Source organism: Pollicipes pollicipes, unplaced genomic scaffold (assembly GCF_011947565.3).
Source record: "Pollicipes pollicipes isolate AB1234 unplaced genomic scaffold, Ppol_2.1 Scaffold_5724;HRSCAF=6776_pilon_pilon_pilon, whole genome shotgun sequence".
Classification (NCBI taxonomy): Eukaryota; Metazoa; Arthropoda; class Thecostraca; order Pollicipedomorpha; family Pollicipedidae; genus Pollicipes; species Pollicipes pollicipes.
The window spans coordinates 29257421-29280416 of NW_023596746.1; the positions used below are offsets into that span (position 1 = coordinate 29257421).

Sequence of the window (22996 nt, forward strand, 5' to 3'; positions counted from 1 at the left end):
CCATGTCTCCCTACTCATTTTCATATCTGTATCATCGGCGTTAGCACTCTCCGCTCATGTACACGTGGCGTTTATGTACCGACGCGAATTTCAGCCTCCGTCTGTGCTCAACTCGGTGTCCAGCGATTTAATGCCGTTTTATACTAGGTAAGAAATAATTTCTTCTCTCGGCACATACGGTCGTGATCTGGAAGTGGTAAATTAGTGCGATACTTCTTGAATTTGCTACGTTGCTTTTGTATTTCGTTTTGTCTGAGACTGGAATCCGCTTGTAAATAGTTCAAATACAACTATGTCAATGCATGTTTTGGAAGGTATTATACGAAATTAGAATGAATGGTCGTGTGCTCGTGTGTGCTCGTGTGCTCGTGCAGTGTCGTGTGTACATCGTGTGCTCCCTACAGCCAGGATGGTCGCCTGTTTTTTGCCGTCCATGCAAGCGATTTTGCTCATTAAAACGCACCTGAAACTGCGTGCGTCCATTCGGCCTCAGCGGCACCCCAGTGTATATCATCGCAGATGGACCAGCCAACTGAACATCACGGTGATCTTCCGAGGTTTTCGGATTACCACATCGAAGTCGGGCATTTTGTTTCATGGTAGATGGATGACTGAAACCTTAATGGCGTTGACTTGTTTGCTGCCGGAGCTTTACCGGCTGGTAGATGGGCGAAAATCAACCGGCACCCATTCAACCACCGCATCGCCGCTAGATGGCAGAGTCGGCGTCAAACTGGCAGGAAGTTTTGAGCCGTCAGCCCAGCGTTGGTAGAAGCAGAAGTTGGGGAGGTGTGTTGCCTCCTTTTTCCCCTTCTTGTCTTTTCCCTCTACCCACGTGATGCTGGGAAATGCCGAAAATTCGTACCTCCAGCTGTTACTCTGAACTTCGTTCACCCCATACCCACGTCTTCAACAGCAGCCACTGAATACTATCAGGATATTTTCCCGACTATGAACCACCGCGGTGTTAATTGGGGTGAGCTGTGAACACCGCACACTATAGAAGAATTGCAGTAAAGAATTTCAAGCCACTTATCAGATAGGCCTTTTCCGCCATCTCATTTATGATGAGAGGTTTAGGCCTTAAGAGGGGCAGGGCTGTGAACTGCAACGAATGATCTTTAGGTTGGCTATTTCAGTTCAAAACCCCATACAAATGTGGAACATTCCCTTTAAAAGTCCACCAAAAGTTTCGAGCTAGCTCTTCCATCACATCTGCTGTTCTCCTCAATATCTTCAAATGTGGAGCATTTCCTTTAACATATGGTGCCTACCCAGCATGCATGGATATGTGCTATGGGCGCATCCGGTTTTCAACAGGGGTGGGGCACGGCACGGAGAAGGGACTCGTGTTTAAAACAAAGCCCATTGGTGCGGCTGCGAGCTAATGGCCCGCTGACCATGTTCTCCGGGTCCCGTAATTCCCATTTTGTCGTTCTTGGACACGCTTCTGCCATACAACTTTCTAGATGCTCTTTATGAAAATTAAATCAAGAAATCATCATGCATGCATAACTCCTTTTACCGTCATTCTTGGAACCGCCTCTGCACAAAAATCCTTTGTTCCATTCCTCCAGCTTCACCTTTGCACATCTTTGCCAATATTACCCATTCATAGCACCACAGTGATGGCATGGTGCTTTCATACCTGCAATGGCGCCCCTTAGTGCACTTCACGCCGTTGGAGCCTACCTTCCTGTGACCTGTAGTCGCCTAGCATGCGTCCTTTGCTATGTTCCAACGACCCCATCCATTTTGCAACCGTCTCATTCACTTGACATATCAGTTACTCCAATAAACACAAGGCAGTATGCATGATCCCAGGGAGATCACCGTCTTGGACCGCCGGAATTCCCTCCCAATACTAAGCTCCAACACTACCCTCGCGCAGATCGCGACCTAAAATTTTGGCACAATGCGTGGAGCAAAATTTTCAGAGGTCAGCAACTGGAGAGGATCCAATACTAGCTGATTAGTAGAAACCAGCGGGAAACCCGAGGGGACAGAACCCGCCATTCCCGACCGAGACTAGGTTCAGGCAGATAATTGTATATGCACCTGAGCTCAACCCGTGCTCAGAAAGATCAAAGCGTTCGCTCATGTTAATAATGTGGTAGAAACAGGTGGGTTCTTCGTTTTTAGTTTGCATTTTTCAATGATTTTACGGCCGTTTTCGCCTTCCCTTTCTTAAAGCCACCTCATACAATGTTCGCTCCCAGCTTCCCCTTTTATCTTAGGCTTCTTGCCACCTAAGAAAGCACGGCCTGCGTTCGTCATATCAACACAAAAAAATCACTCAGTTGTCATCCCGCGTGCGTTCCCACACTAGCCACACGCAAAGCAGTTGACACACTCCCCCTGATCCTACAGATCCTCATACTGCTTTAAAGCGGCGGAGCTCGCGCTCTCGCGCTTCTTCGAAGAGTCTGGGTCTCGCCCACATCACTCTCACGCTGCACCTCATCATCGTCAATATCATCACTTGACACGAACATATGTTCAACACCGATGTCACTGGTCTCGGCCTCCGACATCGTCCGTCCACCATCATCATCAACAGAAGCCGGCACGGAATCAAGGCCGCCTACAACGCTTACCTTTTGTAAGGGTGCCGGCTCGGATCGTGGTAGCGACGCGAGATGAAAACTGCGCACATGACGCGAAACACCATAATCTTCAACACTCTGGCTTGACACCACGCGGCTCACAGCACCAAGCGACCTCGCCACATTAGCGCGTCGACTAGAATCGCGTGCCCGTACCTGATCACGCACACTGCACCGACCCTGCCCTTCAGACAAATACGCATTCATATCGCCGTCAAGATCGTTGGGTCGCGACGTAAAGTTGAATAGAGCGTCTGCAGGGCTGGAAGCCGGGCCATCACTGGGCGGCATCACGTTATACCTATTCACAGCCTCCGCCATTGAGGGACCCTCGCGAGATGCGACCCTTTTGACGCATCGGTGATCTCTTTCGTTCTCGGACGGGACGTAAGCAGCTCAGTAGCTGATATTCGCATCCCATCTACGGGCGAGTTGCAAGAACGACACACTGCGGAACGACGTTTAGTTGTCGGCGGGGAGCTCTGAACGACGCGTAGTTGTCGGTAGGGAGCTCTGAACGACGTGTAGTTGTCAGCGGGAGCCCTGAACGATGTGTCGTTGTCGGCGGGGAGTTCTGAACGACGTTTAGTTGTCGGTGGGGAGTTCTGAACGAGGTGTAGTTGTTGGTGGGGAGCTCTGAACAACGTGTAGTTGTCGGTGGGGAGCTCTGAACAACGTGTAGTTGTCAGCGGGGAGCTCTGAATGACGTGTTGCTGTCGGTGGGCAGCTCTGAACGACGTGTAGTTGTCGGTGAGCATCGCTCGTGGCGCACACCTTCTCCAGAAGCACCGTATCTAGCTGAGCGACAACACTAGCAGTGTCCTGTCGCCTGAGCCGCGTCCAAATGGCGTACCTGGGGGGGGGGGGGGGGGGGGGGGGCAATCCACTTGCGTTAAGCAGTGCTGACCACCAGCTGCTCCCTCAGTCTAAAATTTCCGTGCTGCTATAGGTGTGGAGCTAGATCGATAGAAAGGCAGGCGGAACGCTGGCGCATCACCTGCTGTATCTGCTCATGTTTCCACCTCGAGGACGGGCCCAACCGTCTGCGGAGGTGGAGCGGCGCCTGATGTCCGGATGCCAGCTGGTCTTGTGCACAGCCACGATGTCCGGTTCCGCCACGGCGCTTGAGCGGACTCACTGAGTCTCCGTGTCACTTCTAGCAGAGCTGGAACTGGAGCAGGAATCTTCACCTTCAGGTGAGCGACGCACTGAGCGATGATGCCCTTCGGCATTTCCAAGCGTCTCCGGATGAGCAACTCACTTGCCACTCTCGTCTTGCAGTGAGTATTCCCAGACAGGATGTGGACGAGCCAGTGACCCACTTTGCTCGAGTCGGTGACGAGAGTGAAATGCTTCACTTTCCACGTCACCGCGACATTTATGCGGCGAACCACAGCATCTAGCTCAGCAAGGTTAGTGTGGAAGTCCATGCTTTTGTGGCGCCAGCAAGCATCTTCAGTAACTCCTCCCTTAAGTCCAAGGATGGTTCCCAGGGCGAGAGAGTTTGACGCGATGACTCAACGCTCACGCCGAATCGAGTCAAGCACAACCTTTGACGCTACCAAGCAACAGTTTGGTAAGCCTATAACGATCGACGTATGGTAATCTGTAGGCAAGCATCACGAAGACCTAGCGGGGCTTCGTCTCTTCCGCACCGGCGTCACTCTGTGGTCCTCTCAGTTCACATGTCCGTGTCAGCCGTATGATGGCTTCGGAGGATGTTCATTTCGCTGAAACCCAATACTGGCCATACTTTACGTTTCTCCTATCGCATCACGGTGATGAGGGATCGTTGTTCTTACTTTTCTGTGTAGTCGCTCTTCAAAGCGGACGAGCCACCCCTCATCCACCCACTTCGAAATCGTTATTCTCACTTTTCTGTGTAGTCGCTCTTCAAAGTGGACGAGCCACCCCTCATCCACCCACTTCGAGAGAACTCGTTCATACTCCTGGCGTGCTGTGGGCGGAATTCGATACTCTTCGGTCATGCTGAACAGCTTTTCCAGCTTCTTTCCGCCACAGCACTGCCACTGAGCTGACTACTTCTCGTCCACCACGTTGGACGTTGCAGCGAAATCCGCTTCATCGGAGCTCATCACTGTCGCGCACATCACAGATGTCCGATCGGACTGCCGCGTAGGACAACGTCAAAACGGACGTCATCACATCCATGGATGGTCATACCTCGCGTGGCATTAACTCCGTTCATCCCTAGAATGAATGAAAAACCAAGTGACTTGTGGGCTGAAGCCAACATATTTACAGCGACGGTCTGACCTGATTGCAGCGTCATATCTAACACCCCTGTACCCTCGCACAATGTCGTCCCCGCTGACAGTGGTCATACTAATATTGTGTTCATTTCATCACCGGCAAATAGGCACGTGAGCAATACTTTGCGTGCGCCCTGTGTCCACCAATGCCTTGCGAGGCACGCCGTCCACCTTCAGCTGGACGGCTGCGGGCGCCCCGGTCACTAAGGACCTGGAGAGGGGACTGGCGCTGAGCTCGGTTCGCCTCCCCGTTTCCGTTTTCCGGACGTGCCGATGCCATGTGCCCGCGACGACCGCATCGGAAACATCGCAAGCTCCGCGCTCCACGGAGATCACCGATCACCGATCACCACGGAGACCGTGATCACCGCACTCCAACAGGCAGCCCCTGGCCAGCTGGTTAGCTCGCCCGCATGCGTAACAGACAACGCTGGCGCCTGAGACAGTGCCACGTCCGCACTGTCCGCCGCCGGCGGCAGGTGCGACTGCAGCCGCGCCCACACCCTCGTCCACCAACAGCGCGCGGGCCTGGCTCAAAAGTTGGGTGAGCGACTTGTGCTCAGTACGAGCTCCTGCCCGCAGCGTGAGCCGTGTGGTTTCCGGGAGACCCGCGACAAAAGCGCACCCCAGGACCATATCTGACAAACCGCCAAACAGGCTTGACATGCGATGTAGATCAGAGAAGTAGACATCGACCCCCTCGCCAGCTTGTAAGTTACGGCCGACAAAATTATTCATTAGCCCAGAATCTAACCAGCGCGAAAGCAGAGGTCAGTGCATTCTTGATTTCGTCGTAACTTCTTTTCTGTTCCACTGTTAGCTGCTGGTCAACAGCGAAAGCTCCTCCCGGTAACCGTAGGGGAACAACATTTTCGAGGCCTGTCACACCGCAGAGTTTGCACACTAAGAAAATGGCACTGTCTGCTTAAAAATCACACTGTTTCAGTGGTCATCTCGCGTGTATTCCCACCATAGCATATCCAGCATTTAAATGTAGGTCAATTTGACATGAGTGACTAGTTCTGCCGGTGACCAAAGTTCAGCCGATGTGCTCGTCGGTATCGCCAGCATTTCAACTGGACCATATGGCTTGGCTATGTGACATTCTCAGTCCCTATGATTGAACCCAGCCGATAACACTGGTTGCAAGTGTTTTCTTCACACAGGCGCCCCCGCGCGGCTGGTGTCTGGCGATAGTGCAATCAACCTTGTATGGGTGCCACCCTTATCAGGCAGCTGAGACAAGCGCGTCTCATTCGCAGCACCTTTCGGGCGTAAACTGAGAACATTGGCGTCAGATCTTGATGTGCCGCACTGATGTTGCGTGAACAATACCTGTGCGTTGTAGGCTATGTGACATGCAGTTTTCAAAATGTACCACTAATTACTTCTCTGCGGAAATTGGCATGAAGAGTGAGGGGAGGGGAAAATAAATATAATTGGATTGAAGGGAGCGCTCCACATCTGCATGGGGTTTCAAATGAAATAGCCATTTTAAAGATCATTCGGCGCTCTGCCCTTCTTAAGACTTGGGCCCCTCTAGTTTCTGAGGCACGCGTCCGCGAAGATGTGCAAGCTATTTGGGGAGACTATTTTAAGGTCACCCAGTACCCATGACGCAATAATAACGTCATTCAGATCTACCATTTCCTTATCCATGCAGCGATCAAGGTAAATCAAAATATGATCGTCGAGTCGTTCATATTTGGCGTTCATGGGTACGATTTCCAGATATAGCAATCGTCAAGTAGCCCTCAATGAATGTTGTGCAGGATACGAAAATGTAGTCAAACAATGACTTATTGAATACCATATTTACCAAAAAGAAAAATTGTGTTTTCAAGAACAACCATTTTATTCAAAAGTATACCAATAGCTATAACTAAACTTATTTCATCTTATCTAATGCGTGCTTCAATATCTTCAAATGTGGAACAATGCGTGATCTTTGCATGTCTTTTTCCCTAGATAGTGTTTCAAGTCCTCAAGGACTTATTACACAAGCATGTTTGCCAATAAGTTTATCTTTGAAATAGTTTAATGTGTTGGAGACAACAAAACAAATGCAACGTATACTTTTGTAATGGAGAGGAGGAATTCCGAGTGCATTGTTCCCGACCAAGCGGCTGCATCAAATCGAAATGTTGATCTGTCAAAACAAGTTTCGAGGAGAATGGTATTGCTGATCAAATCGAGCGCGGCAAGTCTATCCATTGAATGAAAAGTATAACAATGTGGCGAACTCTCTTAAACTTGCGCTCGGGTGGGAGTCAATTTGACACACACACACACCTCGAAGACTTTTCCAGAATGGCGCAGGTCATGCACGCCAAATTTTGCATAGCTGTAGGTAATTGAATAGATTTTGTGCATACAAATTAGATATATCTTGTAAGATCGCTGACATGCAGTAGGTCAACGTCAGGCGGTGGCTGTCAGGGAATACCATATCTAGGGAATGCTACAATCTGGTTCGACAACGGAGTGGTAGACGAAGTCATGCATCTCAGAGATAGTTTCTCAAGCTATACACCACCCGACTTTAAAACTACAGCAAATTCCATTGACCTGGGTTCAGGTATTAATGCCAGACCGAGATCAGAACCAACCTGCTTTTTTACTCGAGAGCTTTCTTTATATGGTAGTTCCTGCTCCTCATTTTGAGTTTATTAATGACAAGAACTGCAACCGACATGTCTCACGGATTTTCCCAAGATCAGATATAGTTACTGACCTAAAATGACCCAGGCCAACACTTGGTCTTAAGGAACATCGCCTAGCGCTTATGTGAGTGACAAAATGATAACAATTTCGTATTTTCTTCTTTACATTAACAATCTAAGGGTCAAAAAGGTCATTGACGTTCAATGAACACCATTTGTCTTTTGCTTAGAGCAGATGCCTAGGTTCACGGCGGTTGCATAAGGTGATGTGTGGGTAGTCATGGCATCAATCTGGAATTGATGTTGTTGCACCTTACTTGACCCCAATATCCTGGCTTATGAGCCTCAAATTTCGATACAACTTGGTTCACATACAGGTCAATTCTGTGAATTCGGTGTATGTAAATTTTGTGTCTCTAGCTGTCTCAGGGGGTCATATTGACCCCCCCCCCCCCCCACCTCGAGCAAAGGATATTCAACCGGCCACCCGGGCGCGTGTTCAAGGTAATACATGAGTTTCCAGCGAGTCAGTCTATATGAGGGGGCGATGCAAGACATATAACACGTTCACTTGAAAAGGTGAAGACTGATGCGAGGGCAACAACGCAGAAATGCGTAATGCAGCTCCCGCAGATGGTCAGTCAGCTGTACATGTCTTACCGAAATTGCCAGTCCTGGAAAGGTCGCTTTAGAGTTACCGCAGTCATGCCGATTAGCTCGGGTCATACAACACTATTCAAAATGTGTGCGTGTGTGTCACGCTCAGAAACTGATGTGGAGAGGGGGAGAGGAGAAGATGCCGACCACACCATCAATGCGTGTTTATTCATTGGCTCACGCCCGATGATCAGCTTTCAAGCAAAACATATTTATGTGTAACATTTCCACAGAAATACACAGCACAACAGGCATACCTTTACTGCCGCCTGAGTGTGTATAAATGGCTTTGATGTAGTGAGCTACGGTTGGCAAAATGTCATTAAAAGATATGTTTATGCCGCCAAAGTTTCTGGGTGAAAAATGTTTAAAAACCTCCTTAAGCCATCTAACTTATGTCAGTTAAGATGTCTCGCATGCAAAAATATGCAAATTGCATCTGCAGACCTGGGCTGGCAAGGGATGTAAGAACGCTACAAACAATTATGCCTTGTTAAGAAGTGCACCCGACTTGCCTAACAGGCGCATAACGCCTCTGTTTACAATACCATGATGTGTCATTGCTCTTTTTTGTTACACGCATGCGGAAAATATTAATAACGGACGGATGAGGATGGACAGATGCTCTGTGCGACTGCACATTAAAAGACGTGACAACACACATAAATTGTTTTTTCTGCTATCCAGGATGCATTTTATAAGGTGTAATGTGATACGCCACATGCTACGCAACGTGCTACCCATCGTTCTGTGGTCTCACCCCACCTAATTCATGGTTGATGTACTGGCTTTTTCTCGGTCACAGACTGTCAATTTGGTACCACTTGAGCACAACACTTAAAAACGCCACAGACAATAATGAGGGCCTCTCTCGAAGGAAACTGTTGAGGAACTAGGAGCCGGCATCCCATTGCCCGTGCACGCCGAAACAGCGCAGAGAGCATAACATGGCACGAGCCGAAAAGGTGGCGGCATCCGTGTGCTCGGACCATTCAGTCCTCGTGATGAGTCACCGAAAACACGCCCACGTATCGTGAACATCGGCCGATTTTTCTGGTCTACGCTATCGGACCAGGATGCCACTTAGCGGATGCGGCCCAACGCATTATCTGTCCCCGGATATAGTTCAGTGGACTCTCAGTTCACACAGCGAAGCAGCCTGGTGACAGCAGCTCGAGGTGAAACACGACAACTGATCTCACACAGCGAAGCAGCCTGGTGACAGCAGCTCGAGGTAAAACACGACAGCTGATCTCACACAGCGAAGCAGCCTGGTGACAGCAGCTCGGGAGAGAATACGGCAGCCGATCTCACACAGCGAAGCAGCCTGGTGACAGCAGCTCGGGGTAAAACACGACAGCGGATCTCACGACTGTGGCAAGCGCGACAGCATAGCATCCCTCCATACATGGTAGGTCAAGTCATGACAGCAGCTTTGTTAGCATTCCAAAATGAATAGTGATTTTATGGGACGCTGTGCCATCATAAACTTACACGAGCATTTGGGTAATTATAAAATGAAAAGAAGTCAATAAATATGATACTTCGCGCCAGGCATGGAAATAGAAAATAGGTTATGCACCATGTAAGTTACCTCAACTTCTAGGACACTTGACATTCGTAACGCAACGCAGCATGTGACAATGTATGGGAGCATTAGCCTTAAATGTAATGCCTCTTTCACTAGCTTGAATTATTACTTAGATAAAAGCAAACCAATAAACGGTAGCGTCCCCACCCAAGATGATAACACCAATATTCACACCGTACAAAGGTAGATTAATGTGCAATAATTAGATTATAACAAACAAGAGTAAACTCGTCATTCCACATCCCAAGAAATTTGTAAGACTACCGCAACATAAAACAGAAGACACATCTTAAGTATGCATTTGAAGCCAAGTCAACGAACTTTGCGGCCCCTCGTAGGGGGCACCCTTACGCATAGCCATACAGCCTACATTTACCCTGCACCCCCCATACAGGAAAGGGGCGCTCGTTGCGCACTCGGTCATGGGCCCAGGGCGGTGGAGTCGCGCAGGTGTCAGGCCTGAAGCGTGAGGGGCTGGTGACTCCGCAACTGACCGTGCTCAGCGGCCGGATGTCTGCGACTCTCCAGCGCGGTACTAGCTCTTGGCTACACATCAAGTCATATCTGCTCTCCTGCCGTGTTCTTCACGTCGCTCGAGTCATCCGCTTGCACTTGTCCTCCGTGTTACCAACGCTCAGTCGGTGATACAAGGAGGATTTCTGGTCCCCTCGCACGCACAATTCACAAACCTGTAGTTGGTGTAAGTAGGTTGTTCTGCATTCATTTCTCAGACATCCAATCCATCGACGGCAATCCAATGTATCCACCTGGTGAATCATGCTCTCCTTGCCGGACTCCACGCACAGCGTACCCTGGGGCCACTGGTATGGAGTGTCACATCCTTAGAAGGGCGTGCAAGACTCGCCCTGCTCTCTTCGCTCCCCCCCCCCCCTCCGCTACGCGGGTGGGTCTTGCTCGCCAGCTGCTGTCCGGGGCTCTGTGTCCTCGTTTCCAGAGACGTGGCGCCGTCAGGCACGGCGCCCCCACCGAGAGGGACGTCCGAACCGAGAGAAACCTCTGAACTGAGTGGGACCTCCGAACCGAGAGGGACTTCCGAATCGAGAGGGACCTCCGAACCGAGAGGGACTTCCGAACTGAGGGGGACCTCCGAACTGAGAGGGACCTTCGAGCCGAGAGGGACCTCCGAACTGAGAGGGACCTCCGAACCCAGGGGACCTCTGAATCAAGAGGGACCGCCGAACCGAGAGGAAATTCCAAACCGAGAGGAAATTCCAAACCGAGAGGAACCTCCGAACTGGGTGGGACCTCCCAGCCGTTCACGGCGGACCGTATACCCACCGCCGCTGACCCGGAGCACGGCGTCAGTGCTCAGCGCGGACCACCGCGGCGATCTGACCAATCGGCGATACTTTCGTGGCGCCGTCCATCTGGCCCATATCTGGCTTTAATCCTGTCGCTGGGACCTGGAATCGGACCTGGTGTTGGCGCGCCGTGTGAACCCTCACGACGATCCGGCGCGGCCATGTGGGGTGCCTCCTTGCCCGTATCTACACCCAGGATTCAGGCTGCACTACACCCTCGCAGGATGTAGAAAGCAGTTTTGACCAGCAGTAACCGCCATTGAGTGGATCACCACCCTGACAACCCCCCAACGGCGCTTTGTTGATTAAACGATTGCTATTTTCAGACTCTAAATAGCACGTTAACTATTGCGTATTGTAAATGCGTGTGCATAAATCGCATCGGAAATTTGGCATGTGTAGCGAGATAAAGTCGTCATGTTTTAAGATAACAATGATGGTTTCTGGTCGTCATTTTGCCAAGGTTTATTTGGCCACTTTTTCAAGATTAAAGTGTGGTGGCATGCCACGAAAGCAACCCTCGGGTGACTGCATTGTTTGGCAAGATTTCGGAAAAATTATCGAGGCGTTTCCACGATCAGACTTTGTGAGGTTTACCATGAAATATCAGCTTGTGCATGAGATAGTTTAACATTGGTTGAGCAAAAGTTAAAAGGTGGTGAAGATTTTCTACTTTACACCCACCTAAAACTAATTTTGGGACTATGCATTATGTCGTAATCCCAGAGCATGTCACATGTTATGAGCCACCCACCAATTACGACACCGGCTAGCTGCCTAGCTGTCGGCGTCGGTTCAGTTACCCGCTGATCCCACAGCCGTCTAGCTGCCGGCGTCGGCTCGGTTACCCGCGCCCTTTATTCATAAGTAGCTGAACTCACACCGCTTTTGCAATCATCAACGCAAAATAGTGGGTTTGGGCGTAAACTTAACTAAAACGTTTCAGTAACTTGCAGCTTACTGTTGAAAGGAGTGTAAACGGTTGGGTAACAGGTGGGCGCAACCTTCTAAGAGTGGGAAGCGGATAGGTATGGGCGTGTGGGTATTGATCCACCCGCTACACCACGGGTAGCGGTTGGTTTGAGTGAAGGAAGTCGTACCCGCGAAGGCCTCCTGACTCCCTCGCGGTGCAGATTCGGTTCGCAGACGTGCACGGGAGCAGGTGAGGGTGTGTCGGCACCTTTGCGTTCACATGAGGCAGGAGACTGGGGGCCGGCCACGCCAGGTGCGGGATTCCCTCGACAGCGAGCCGCGCCGGGCAGATAGTGGCCCCTGAGAGGCGACACGGCTAGCCCGGCCGCACTCTCGAGGTCAGGCGCCTCGACGGGAATGCGCAGCAGGTCACGGCGGCCAGCCATGGGAGCTCCGGCAGGCACGGAGCGTGTGGCTGCTTGAGAGCTGGTAGTATCCATTCTCGACTAGCGCGGCGTATGGTCTTACTATATGTGGAGCATCGCTATGCAACCTATATAAGAAGGATCGGGGCCATCTGAGCAAAAATCGAACACGTTAGTTGTTTGCTCACCGGGTATGTGCTATGAAGAGTGATATATATTGTGTGTGTGTGCATGTTCGGGGGGAGGGGGCGAGGCGTCTAGTCGCGTCGTACTTACGTCAGGTAGCCGTTTGTCTCTCCAAATCTGGTGTTATTCGCCAACGTTGATTCAAAATGCGCTCTCGGCTTTCATGACATGGCGTGGGAGGGAAGCCTGCCTGGGCAATTGAAGCATGGCGTCCGCTACAATTTGTAAATCGTAAAGGAACTTTTGTGAACTCGCAATCTAACTGCTCTTTTTCACGAACGTGTAATTTCGGCGTACAAATGGAGAACAACGCCCAGTGATCTTAGTAAACCTTCGGCACGGTCTTGGCGGCACACTACGGATATATATTGACATTGTTACTTACGACGTACTCAGCTGCTGAGGCTACATGGCCACGTCTGCTTCTCATCATGGCGGAAAGAATGGGCACCGCGTGGAATTGAACCCCGCGAGTTTGGATTCCCAAATGTGCAGCTTAACCACTACACTTTCGGTACCCTTCGGAGTACGTGCATTTATTGGAAATACGACAGTCGGGTCGTCGCTTTCGGCGCCATGGCGCCCTTGACTTTTGGCTATTGGTTGCGAAAAAACGCCCTGATATGAGTTTGAGTAACAGGCACGTGCACGCGTCTCTAGCAGAAACACTTGTCTGGCAAAGTCAACCTTGATGTGGGTTTGGACAAGAGCTTGCCCCTGGAGCTGGTGACGATCCAACTGCGACGGTGGTTCCGATAGATCAGTTGTTTAGAGCGCCTGCCTTTGATCTACCCGGCTCAACGACATTAGTGCTACAACAAAAACTGCTACCGACAGGAGTGCTACATTACCTCTGCTGCCAATACCCGCACACGACAGACGTGTCACGCGACAAAACCTCTCTTGCAAAGGGTTTTATTTACCATTGCCTCTACTGCAAACACTTATGCAAACATTACTTCCACATGACATTAGTGCTGCACGACAATATGTATATGGCACTGATATGACACGAAAATCTGGCACGACAAAAATGTATTTCCGTCGTTACTTTTACTGCAAAGACGTATGACGTCATTCCTTACACAAGACTTTACTTCTGCTCCAAAGACTTACACGGAACATCAGTGCTACACGGCAAAACGAGTGCTTCAAAAACGTATACCCGCACACTCGTATGCCTCTACTGCAAAAACGGATGCAGCCATTGCTTATGCGCGGCATTGTCTCTACTGCAACGGCTTGCACGCGACATTGGTGCCTCAGCAAAAACTTATGGCCGAGTCTTGATGCAGAAGTAATGACGGGTAAGTTTTTGCAGCGTAAGTTTTGTCGTGTACCATTCATGTTGTACGCGAGTTTTTGCACTAGAAGTAATGCCACGTATAAGTAAAGACTATAGATTTTTGCAGTGGATATAATGACATGTATAAGCTCTTGCAGCAAAAGCAATAGAGTATATAATATTCTGAAGCCTATATTTTGTCGTGTAGCACTCATGTCGTGTCTAAGTATTTGCCGAAGGTAATGTGACGTATATGTAAAGTTTGTATGAGTTTTTCCAGTAGAAATCATGTCGCGTATAACTGATGTCGTGTCACGCCTCTCGGTAGGAGTTATTGCCCCAGCTCCAATGTGACACCGATCTACCCACCCGCGGCGGAGCGGTTCGAGTCGCCTAATGCGCATGCTGTTTCCACTTGACTGGGACGGCTTGCGGCCGGTGGCAGAGACCCCGCTAAAGGTCAGGTGACGCCAGAGTGAAGAACGGACCGTGCCGAGCATTGTGGCACGATGAGCTTTTGCCGCCACATTCTGCCGTTGACCTGGAATTTCACGATTGGATGGTAGGGGTCAGAATTTATGCAACAAACGCTGCTTACCGGGGCCCCTGATCCTCCAAGTCCATTCAACCACAGGGCTCTGACTAAGTCTTTGAAAATATTTGGCCCCTCAGATAAGTCTTGCCAACCTTAACCCAGCCCCAGCCCGGGCATCGGTTCTCCTCCCCCCCCCCCCTGCCCAGCATTGGGTTGGCCTCCTTGGCATCGGATCCGAGCGAGCATCACACCTGGCACGGAGACTTACTGTACGTAAGAAATCATGCAGTGTCTCACCCAATTATTCCTAGTTCAGAACTTAAAAGAAAGAAAAAATGGTCTGTTCACAGTTCATAATGTCCACAGATCACATTGTCCACAGTTCGCTAGGCCCCTAGTTCATAATGTTCACAGTTCATAAGGTCCACAAAACACCTTCACCTGTGTGCGCTAGGGTACGGTGCAAAGCCCTCATAGATGAGAGGGCGACGCCTGGGACCGTGATGTCATTTCCCGCCGCATGGTATACAGTCGGGCACCACTAATGTTGCTCGGCCTCCGTCATCGGTTGCTTCGACCCATTAGCTGACCATTCGAGCCGTTCTGCTCGTCGTCCTGCGCATGGGAGCAATCTGGCGTTACACGAGGGTACACTGCTGAGCCGGTAGATGAGGATGTTCTCGACTGTCGGTGTCATTTGGTAGTGGATTGCAAACAAGTCGAGGCTTGTTGCGATGGCGTTGGATGGATGGATGGATACACGTCGATCATCATGTTTAGGATATATTGACTAGTTAGTTAGCAGTCATAGAGTGCGCGAATGTGCAATGCAGTGTGGATGAGGCGGCCACATTTCTGGAATCAAAGAAATAGTGCAAACCTTTTTTTAATGAGTTTCTAGGATGAGCTCTCAGTATAAGCGGTGCTTGTTTCATGAGTGCTGGCCCGATCGTAAAATTTCGGTTCAGGGCAAAAGTCTGCAAGAAAAGTTTAACGCCCCGTATTGATTGTTATATTTCACCTTCCCTCTGCCGTCACCTCACCAGAAGCGCAGCCACCGCCGCCTGCCACAGGCCAGTCCAATCAGAAGTCACTAGCAAAAGCCTAGAAGGACTCGAGCCCACCACGCCACGTATGGTTGAATGGAAGGCCGGCGCCCTAACCAACGGGACAACGGGACATCCTTTACCTGTGGCGCCCTGATTTGCGTGACGTCAGATGCCTGAGGAAGAAGCAGTGTCGAAACAGAACAACATTTCGGAAAGGGGCATGAAAAGCTGGCTAGAAAAATGAATACCTACAATCCAGTAATAGGCACTGTTCGATACCGTTAAAAAAATTGGGCTTGGGCCTCTGGCAGGGTAGGACTGGGATAAGGATGGACGAAGGAAGCGGAGGGTTGACAACGCAGGAGGACGCAGGAGGACGCTGACAACGCAGGAGGAATGAGACCATGGATGATCCGCAATGGGACAATAGAAGGGCCTTAGTTAGTCAGGGACTCTAGTAGCTAACAGAGGCTCTTTAGGGCCCCTGAATTTAATTCAGCTTGGTAGTTGCCCTTCCACCCGTAATCGGAGGTTTTAGCCCTGATGTTTGGTCGGTTTTCTTTGCCAGATTTTAACTGGCGACAATGGTGATGACTCAGCCTTCTGGTGATAAACTGACTGTTTCGGCTTGCTACTTCAGTTGATGGTCATGAGGCGTGTTTTGGTGATGGAGTCGGCCATTCTGATTCCTCAATATATTTTGTCCCTTCCAGTAGCATACAGGACTAGACGGGAGAACTGAATGACATGGTCCGCTTGCTGGTAGGTAAAGCCGGTCGCCATATTGGAACGTTCATGAAATATAGACTCGCCCTGAGAGAGCCATCGCAACACATGGGACGAGACGTGAGTGTAAGATCGCGGACGCAAAAATTAAAGCTGACCGATCTTAAAGGCCTTTGCGAGATAGGCTCATATGTCAGCGATCCTAAAACCTCCATGTCTTGTATTTTGCTGTTCAACGATTTATCTGAATGGAGAAATCCCGCGCCGCCGACCTCTACGACCGCCGCCTGTGCGGGCGGTCAGCCGTGCTCCCACCGAGCGGTGGTGGGGCCGCTATCTTCCTGTCTTCCTGGCGCTCTAGAACGCCGCGATGGTCGGCTGCAGCCGTATGCGATGTGTGCAGGCGCCTCCCATTCAGAAAGCCTGTGGAGCGTGGACCCACCGCTGATGATGACCGCTGGCCCGGATGGCTCCGCCTCACTCGCGCCAGGCATTGGCGCGACTACCTTTTTACCTGGCGTTCGTAGGACAAGTGCCGTAGGGTTCACCCATTAGGTTCAACGTTGTAACAGGGTTCAACTTGCGGAAATCTGCCAGCCACAGACTTTCGCAAGTAAAGTGTGGCCTCTGTAAAGTGTGGCTCGGGTGGTGTGATGTAGTGTTTGCATGATGCAGGCTTACATCAAGCTCTGAATAGGTTCGTAAGCAGCTCACACACAAACAAAAATCAGCGTAATAGCATGCGCGGCTTTCAGCAGTATGCCAACAAACGCTGCCCTCTATGATGTCGCTACTGCCCCAGCAATATCGCCGAGGTACAGGTTGCTGCCCGAGGCCTATTCGAGAGCGATCATGCTTGATTCTCTTCCAGCCGTTGGGCAAGTTTTCAAAGTTGTCACACAGGTCAAAGCAAAAACCAAAGGGCATTGCTTGACAGAGGAACAGAATCTTTTCTGTTGTCGGACATGTATTCATTACCACCACGATTTGGAAAAAATAATGACACAGACGGAAAGGTTACAATGCCCGGGGAAAAAACACTGGCAAATCTGGCTGAGGCCGCTGCTGATGTTTACTCGTCGCAAACGGTGAGGTAGTCACCCTGGCAGAGGGCCCAGTTGATGACGTGGTGGATGTAGTTCTCCTCCACACTGCCGCGCAGCAGGTGGGCGCCCGGGCCGCGAGCGAAGATACCGACATCATCTCCACCGTGCGTCTCCTTCGGCAGGTAAATACCGGCCACCTGCTTGTAGTGCGGGTCGCGCCACTCGGCGTCCGGGCCGGTCTGCATGAGACCCGAGCGCTTGGCATCGAGCTCTTCCTTGGTCCGAGCGCCGCCCGGACCGTTGGCGTACTGCAGGATCGAGTAGGGCAGCTTGGGCGGCGGGCCACCCTTCTGCATGCCGCCGGCCAGGAACGAGGCAGGGCCGAACATGTCCAGGCCGCGCTCCGGGTAGCCGTTGATGGTAAAGGTGTGAGCGTGGTCAGAGGAGACAACGATGAGGGTGTCCTCAATGTCGGTGTGGTCCACAGCGTACTGGACAACCTCCTCCAGCTCCACAGTCTCGTCGATAGCCGTGTAGGCGTTGCCGTAGTGATGGCCGTGATCGATCTTGGCGCCCTCCACAAAGAGGACAAAGCCGTTGGGTCCACGCTTCAGGATCTCCAGGGCCTTCTTCACCATCTCGGTCAGGTTGACATCGTCGGCGGTCTGAAAGGCGCGGTACTGCATGTGGCTGCGGCTGAACAGACCAAGTACATAGTCGGCAGAGGCGGCGTCGAAGCTGTTCAGCTCGGCCTTGGTGCTGATGTAGGCGTGGCTGCGTCCCAGAGACTCCTGCTTGTCCTTCCACTCCTGGATCAGGTCGCGACCATCCAGGCGGGCGCCGCCCTCGACCTCCTTAGGCGTGAACTTGCCCCAGCCGCCGCCAAAGGCAACATTGATATCGATGCCCTCACGCTCGACGAACTGTGTGGACAGGTCCTTCATGGCGTTCTTGCACGAGTCCTGGACGGGGCCGGTCATCCACTCCATGGCGGCGAAGTCGGCATCCGACTCCCAGGTACGGTAGGCGGTGTGACCGAAGGTGGCAGCGGGAGAGGCGTGCGTGATACGGGCGGTGGACACCAGACCGACCCACTTACCGGCCTCCACTCCGTAGCGGAGAATTGACTTGGGCGAGGACGCCTCGTTGACGGCGTCGCAGTTCCAGATGAGGACGGAGCAGTCGACACCGACCGTGAGGAAGTTGCCCTTGGCGCCGGTCAGGTAGGCGGTGGCGGTCGAGGCGGAGTCAGCCGTCCAGCGGTCGCAGTTGTAGGTCTTGGAGAGACCGGTGTAGGGGAACATCTCCCAGGAGAGCATGGTGTGCTCGGGCACGTCGGCGCCGTGCAGCAGACCCTTCTGCTTCCGGGCGGCGGCTAGTGTATGGATAGACATACCGTCACCGATGAACAGGATCGCGTTCTTCGCCTGCTTGTGGTACACCTCGTCGCTTAGCTTGGTCTGGATAATGTCCTGGGCCATGCTCTTCCAGAAGACCGAATCCAGCACCTGGCCGGAACGGGAGAGGGACGCGCTGCTCCCCAGTCCCATTTTGGCCTGGACTTCCTGGTAGGTGGGTGCCCACATCTCGTGCATCTCCAGCTCGTCCTGGTCCTCGACCCTGGAGTCGAGGGGCACGGAGGCCACGAGGGCCAGCAGGCCGGCGGCCACGAGCAGCTTCATCGTGAGGTGCTGGTCGTCTGTCTCTCAGACGATGTTGTTGGCTAGCTGAGCTCAGCTTTTATACCGACGTCGGCTAACCGCACAAGTGGGGACAATCAGCCATGCGGTCGCTCAGATGCAAGTGTTCATAATCAAGACTGCGGTGGCATTCGATCGTCGATGGAATGGAGGACATGCCCTGGTTTCATGGCTTTTCGGTGTCTTGATTTTTGGTGTCATGTAGAGACCAAAGTGATACTTATAAAATGGTCTGTAATCAGTGCATGTTTTAATGCAGGCAATATCGTCCTCGTCGTCTTTAAGTGATCTAAGGGTAAAGAAAGGACACTACCAAACACGTATTAAGCTGTTCTTTCAATCAGTGGTACCTAATGTTGAACTGCAATGATGTCTTATGGGTTGAGTCCAAGCTTCGTAAGCGCGTGACCAAGCCCGCCCATGTCGGAGTCGACGGAAATGATCCATCTTTTCATGCTTTACATTTATATTTTTTCAATGATCGCTATTTAAACAGAGATGCTCAGTATTGTTGTTGGCTAATTGCTTTCAACGGAAAGGTTTTCGTTGCCTCCGCATGCGCTTTGGATCCATGCCTCGAAGATATTTTTGAGACACCGTTCCGCGACGGTGCTAATACAACCGGTTGGAGAAAGCCGTCTACAGCCTGCCATTAGTAACTTCTGCACACTTTCCGACATTACAGAAGGATAATTCGTCGACTGAGCCGTTTACCCGAGCCGTTAAAACCGATCCCTGCCGACCGGACGGGATCTTCTGCAATACATTTCTGCAGCTGACTACGTTTTTAGCTCGCTTCGGGCCGCATTGCTGACCGAGCATTTAAAAAATATACCAACGGAAGCAATGTCAATTCCAGATATTTTTCCGCAATGACAGCGCACTAAAAAGTACTGTTCTTACCCACAATTGATAGGACTTTAGAAATATATTGAATGTCCGTCATTGGCAGCTCGGTAACTGCTTTGTTATTTTGTCGCTCAGCAGAAATGAGCGGCAACAAACAGGATAGCGTCTGTTGCGACCCCAAACGCACAGTCACACAGAAATTATCATTTGACCCAACAACTCGTACAAGCTGCAGCAGACCAATGTCACGCAACACCAGCATGTGCAACAGGTAGTCGCGGTTAGACAGAAAAGCAGTACTGCAATGATTGCGACAGATTACGGCAAAATCAGGTGCACCACAACTCTGCCAAGTGTTCAGTGTCTTTCCATACCAACCACCATAGCCTATTGAGCCATCACGCAATTATGTGCTATCGATCCGATCATACAGGTGCCCACAATTATGGCCAACTCGTATAAAACGGACTGCGGTCTGAGTGGGGATACAATCTCACTGAGCACAGTGAGACCGTGTCATCTAACATCGGAGACGCCATGAAGCTGTTTGTGGCCGCCTGTCTGGTGGCGCTGGCCGTGGCCGTGCCGCTCGACTCCCGCGTCGAGGACCAGGATGAGCTGGAGATGCACGAGATGTGGGCGCCCACATACCAGGAGGTGCAGGAGAAGGCCGGCCTGGGTGCGAGTCGCGCCACCACGCTCTCCCGCTCCGGACAGGTGCTGGACCAGATGTTCTGGAAGGACATCGCCCAGGACATCCTGCGGACCAAACTTGCCGACCCCGTGTACGACCACCAGGCCCGGAACGCCGTGCTCTTCATCGGCGACGGCATGTCCATCCCCACGCTGGCCGCTGCCAGGAAGCGCAAGGGTCTGCAGCATGGCGCCGACGTGCCCGAGCACACCATGCTCTCCTGGGAGACCTTCCCTTATCTGGGCCTGTCCAAGACCTACAACTGTGATCGCTGGACGGCTGACTCCGCCTCGACCGCCACCGCCTACCTGACCGGTGCCAAGGGCAACTTCCTCACGGTCGGTGTCGACTGCTCCGTTCTCATCTGGAACTGCGACGCCGTCAACGAGGCGTCCTCGCCCAAGTCGATCCTCCGCTACGGAGTGGAGGCCGGTAAGTGGGTCGGCCTGGTGTCCACCGCCCGTATCACGCACGCCTCTCCCGCTGCCACCTTCGGCCACACCGCCTACCGCACCTGGGAGTCGGATGCCGACTTCGCCGCCATGGAGTGGATGACCGGCCCCGTCCAGGACTCGTGCAAGAACGCCATGAAGGACCTGTCCACACAGTTCGTCGAGCGTGAGGGCATCGATATCAATGTTGCCTTTGGCGGCGGCTGGGGCAAGTTCACGCCTAAGGAGGTCGAGGGCGGCGCCCGCCTGGATGGTCGCGACCTGATCCAGGAGTGGAAGGACAAGCAGGAGTCTCTGGGACGCAGCCACGCCTACATCAGCACCAAGGCCGAGCTGAACAGCTTCGATGCCGCCTCTGCCGACTACGTGCTGGGTCTGTTCAGCCGCAGCCACATGCAGTACCGCGCCTTCCAGACCGTCGACGATGTCAACCTGACCGAGATGGTGAAGAAGGCCCTGGAGATCCTGAAGCGTGGACCCAACGGCTTTGTCCTCTTCGTGGAGGGTGCCAAGATCGATCACGGCCATCACTATGGCAACGCCTACACGGCTATCGACGAGACCGTGGAGCTGGAGGAGGTTGTCCAGTACGCTGTGGACCACACCGACATTGAGGACACCCTCATCGTTGTCTCCTCTGACCACGCCCACACCTTTACCATCAACGGCTACCCGGAGCGCGGCCTGGACATGTTCGGCCCTGCCTCGTTCCTGGCCGGCGGCATGCAGAAGGGTGGCCCGCCGCCCAAGCTGCCCTACCCCATCATGCAGTACGCCAACGGCCCGGGTGGCTCCGAGGACTGGTCCGAGTTCGAGGCCAAGCGTGCTCGCCTCGCCGACATGTCGCCGGAGGCCGAGTGGCGCGACCCGCACTACAAGCAGGTGGCCGGCATCTACCTACCGAAGGAGACGCATGGCGGTGAGGACGTGGGCATCTTCGCGCGCGGCCCCGGCGCCCACCTGCTGCGCGGCAGTCTCGAGGAGAACGTCATCCACCACGTTATCAACTACGCCCTCTGCCAGGGCGACTACGCCACCATCTGCGACAAGAAGTAAGCCAATGGTTTGAATAGAACATCACGGCCAGATACCAACATAATTATGCTATGTTGTATGGTGTTTAGCGGCATTGTATTCTTCAACCTCAGGACTGTTTGAACCTTGATAGGTAATGATATTATCGGAAGGGGCAGCACTTCTCGTTTCATGTCGGCATGAGCTTGTCATGTTTCGTAAAGGTGCAGCAAATACATGCGATATATCAGGACTGAATGTTATCGTACTCTTGCCACTGCAAGTCGCACTGGCCACTTGTTTTTGTTTAATGGTGTCTTAGGCAGAATCGACTGCAGTGACTATTTTTAGCTCAGCACACTGACCGCTGATCCAGTGCCGACCTGGGTCAGCGGTTAGGCGGAAGGTCTTCGGCAACGGTGGCACGGACTTGGCCTCAGTCATTACTTCAAAAAGAATGCATCTTAACTGCAACTGGGCAATTGTTGAAGCAGTCCTCGCTTCGGCGCGAGTGGTTGCAAAGAGTTTTGTTGAAATCGGGAAACAGAAAGAAGTAATTAGCAATAGCGATAGCAATAATGTACAACCATGAAAAAGTGCTCAGCTGGCAAAGCTAAATACAGGAAGTCAGACAGCCCAGTTCATGAGTTGAAAGAGATTATGGAAAACCAGAGATCTGAAAAGAACTCACCCCAACTAGATGATAAGTCTTCCCTTGAAAGGGTTCCCTAGTTGGCACCTCCGACTGGCCCCGTCACTACCATCTTAACTACAACAACATGAAAACATTCATGACCAATTGGTATATCTTTGGCTTGCAGAGGCCACGCTGCCACGAAATATATCCACTTAAGGCCACAAAACAACGAAGCATTTACCACCAACATCAAATACAGACCCTCTCCAAAGTACCCAAGCAACCCGCACGGACGGCTCCATGACTGCTCCAAGATGGCGGCGGCTTTCACGTTCTGGCGAACAGTTATGTAGTAGTCCCTTTTATTCATGCGC

At 51.9% G+C, this 22996-nt stretch overlaps 2 protein-coding genes across 2 annotated transcripts; one reads left to right on the forward strand and one right to left on the reverse strand.

Moving 5' to 3' along the window:
* Positions 1–17179: 17179 nt before the first annotated feature.
* Positions 17180–18975, reverse strand: LOC119103869 (alkaline phosphatase-like). The gene has a single exon (XM_037227545.1). It carries the CDS (start codon positions 18956–18958, stop codon positions 17303–17305), a length of 1656 nt encoding a protein of 551 aa, XP_037083440.1. The 5' UTR covers positions 18959–18975; the 3' UTR covers positions 17180–17302.
* Positions 18976–20362: 1387 nt separating this feature from the next.
* Positions 20363–22027, forward strand: LOC119102909 (alkaline phosphatase-like). Its single transcript, XM_037226359.1, has one exon. The coding sequence runs from the start codon at positions 20363–20365 to the stop codon at positions 22025–22027; it is 1665 nt and encodes a 554-aa protein (XP_037082254.1).
* The last annotated feature ends 969 nt before the right edge of the window (positions 22028–22996 follow it).

Excerpts from the sequence above, each read along its gene's own strand:
- LOC119102909 (XM_037226359.1), top strand. The coding sequence starts at position 20,363 with ATGAAGCTGTTTGTGGCCGCCTGTCTGGTGGCGCTGGCCGTGGCCGTG.
- LOC119103869 (XM_037227545.1), bottom strand. The coding sequence starts at position 18,958 with ATGAAGCTGCTCGTGGCCGCCGGCCTGCTGGCCCTCGTGGCCTCCGTG.